The sequence below is a fragment of the Sphaeroforma arctica genome (genome assembly GCF_001186125.1).
Source record: "Sphaeroforma arctica JP610 unplaced genomic scaffold supercont1.15, whole genome shotgun sequence".
NCBI classification, from domain to species: domain Eukaryota; class Ichthyosporea; order Ichthyophonida; genus Sphaeroforma; species Sphaeroforma arctica.
Window position 1 is genome coordinate 139,994 of NW_014040543.1, and position 2,214 is coordinate 142,207.

At 44.5% G+C, this 2,214-nt stretch overlaps 1 protein-coding gene across 1 annotated transcript in view; it reads left to right on the forward strand.

Annotated features, from left to right (window-relative positions):
* The window catches only part of SARC_00490 (hypothetical protein), a gene marked incomplete at its 5' end in the record, with an annotated part of 18,424 nt that overhangs the window by 7,690 nt on the left and 8,520 nt on the right, over positions 1 to 2,214 (forward strand). The window contains 4 exons of the mRNA XM_014305826.1: positions 255 to 386; positions 1,162 to 1,341; positions 1,511 to 1,607; positions 1,783 to 2,040. Of these exons, the coding sequence (XP_014161301.1) occupies positions 255 to 386; positions 1,162 to 1,341; positions 1,511 to 1,607; positions 1,783 to 2,040 (667 nt within the window). The remainder of the gene's footprint in view (positions 1 to 254; positions 387 to 1,161; positions 1,342 to 1,510; positions 1,608 to 1,782; positions 2,041 to 2,214) is intronic.

Here is a 2,214-nt window from a genome sequence, read left to right on the forward strand (position 1 = left end):
TATTTATATATACATATACAAATACATGTATATATATACATATATAAAGGCGCGTGCTTAGTAATCAGTGCGACTGCCATGGATATGTCACACCACAAGATGTCATTAAGGATGCTTATCTTGATTTGAATCAAAATATCGCGAGGGAAGTTGCGGCATGGCACTACTCAATTGTGGAGGATAGCATAGCATTAATATCCAGACACTATTTACATCATACGTACAAATCAAAATTTCTCTGTATTTACTTTTAGTTTGTGTACGGAGAAGATGGTCTGGACGGGACGGCCATGGAGAGTCAGAATCTGCCGATTCTGAAGCCTTCGAATCAGGCCTTTGAGAACAACTACAAACTGTCTGTACCTCAGATCAATAAGCTGCGCAAGGTATTGTGTATTCACAGCAACAGTCAGGAAAAGTAGGCACAAGATGATAGCTGTACGTATATGAGAGTAGGCACCAGATGATAGCTGTACGTATATGAAGTAGGCACCAGATGATAGCTGTACGTATATGAAAGTAGGCACCAGATGATAGCTGTACGTATATGAAAGTAGGCACCATATGATAGCTGTACGTATATGAAAGTAGGTACCAGATGATAGCTGTACGTATATGAAAGTAGGCACAAGATGATAGCTGTACTTATATGATAATAGGCACCAGTTGATAGTTATACGTATATGATAGCAAATATCTGCGTTTGGCTGCTGCAGAAGTGTCACAGCGCAGCTTGTTATAGTTTGAGCACACGGTTACAAGATCAGGTCTATGGGACTGGTCCTTTGGGATGAGAGTCCTTTGGGTGTGTGCACGCACATGCCACTTTTTCAATCATCGGTGTGCGTTTGGCTTAATTTTGCGAATATTCAGTTTACGCGTCGCCACTGTGCGGCAGTCGGATCTTTTAGATTCACATTTATAGATACATTGGAAGTATCTCCACGGATGTGCGTAAGAAATATTGATCGTTCACTGAAAATGCAATCACCCACTTCTCACTCGATGGTAGTATATAACACCTCGTCCAATTTATTTATACGCCAAACAATTAAATCTTTATTTGCGTGTACATTGATCCATACGTCGCTGTGAAAGATTATTCCATTCCAGGACACACTTGCACTCATACACACCCGCACACATCCGCGCACACACAAGGTTCTCAACACCGACATCGTCGAGGAGCTACTAAGAGACCAGGGCGCGCAAGAGATTCTGATGGGCGAATGGACTCAACTGCAGAACGATCGTGAAGATTTGCGTGTGATTTTCTCGGACGGGACGGATAACACGCCCATGCCTGTCAATCTCAACCGCTTGATCTGGAATGCCAAACAGGTGTGTTTCGTCTTCTTTAGGTACTATTTTTTTTAACGCCTAAAGTACTGAGAGAATTCGCCTTGTTGCTATGCATATTGGAGGCGTTAGAGTGCTGTCGGCCACTTTCCGTATTTTAAGTCTTGTTACTAGCTCCATCTAACAAGCACATTCCCATCTCTCGGTCTAGATTTTCCGGATTAAAGACCACAACCTGTCGGATCTGCATCCGTGCTTGATTGTCCAGGGTGTGAAGAACCTCAGTGATCGTCTGCAGATGATTAAAGGTATGCATATACATATTAAGGTTGAATCTGTTCAGCCTGCTATATTGTCGACATGGACTCTGGGGAATATACTTCTAACAGCATAAACACCAGTTTCCACATTTTGTAGCACCGCTTGTCCTGGCACCGTGTCTCAACATCTCTTGTTCTCTCGTCCGCGTTTCTGGTCTGATAGGTGAAGACGATATCAGTCGACAGACGTCCGAATCGGCCACCATGCTGTTCAAGATTCTGCTGCGTTCCACTCTGTGCTCACGTACGCTTCTAGAGCGCCACCACATGACCTCCGAGGCTTTCAGTTGGTTGCTGGGAGAAATCGAAGCACGTTTCCTGGCTGCCTATGTGAATCCAGGCGAGATGGTAGGGGCCTTGGCTGCTCAGAGTATTGGAGAGCCGGCCACACAGATGACTCTGAACACGTTCCATTTCGCAGGTGTGTGGGTGCTTTGGATGGGTGTGCGTGTAGAGATGAGTGTGTGTATATGTGTGCACAAGCGATAACAGTCTGTGGTGATCAAGACAGTACATAGTATTGGAGAGCCGAATATAGGTAGCGCTGGGCACATTTCATATCTCAGGCCTTCTGTAGTAAGGCCTTGGTTACTCA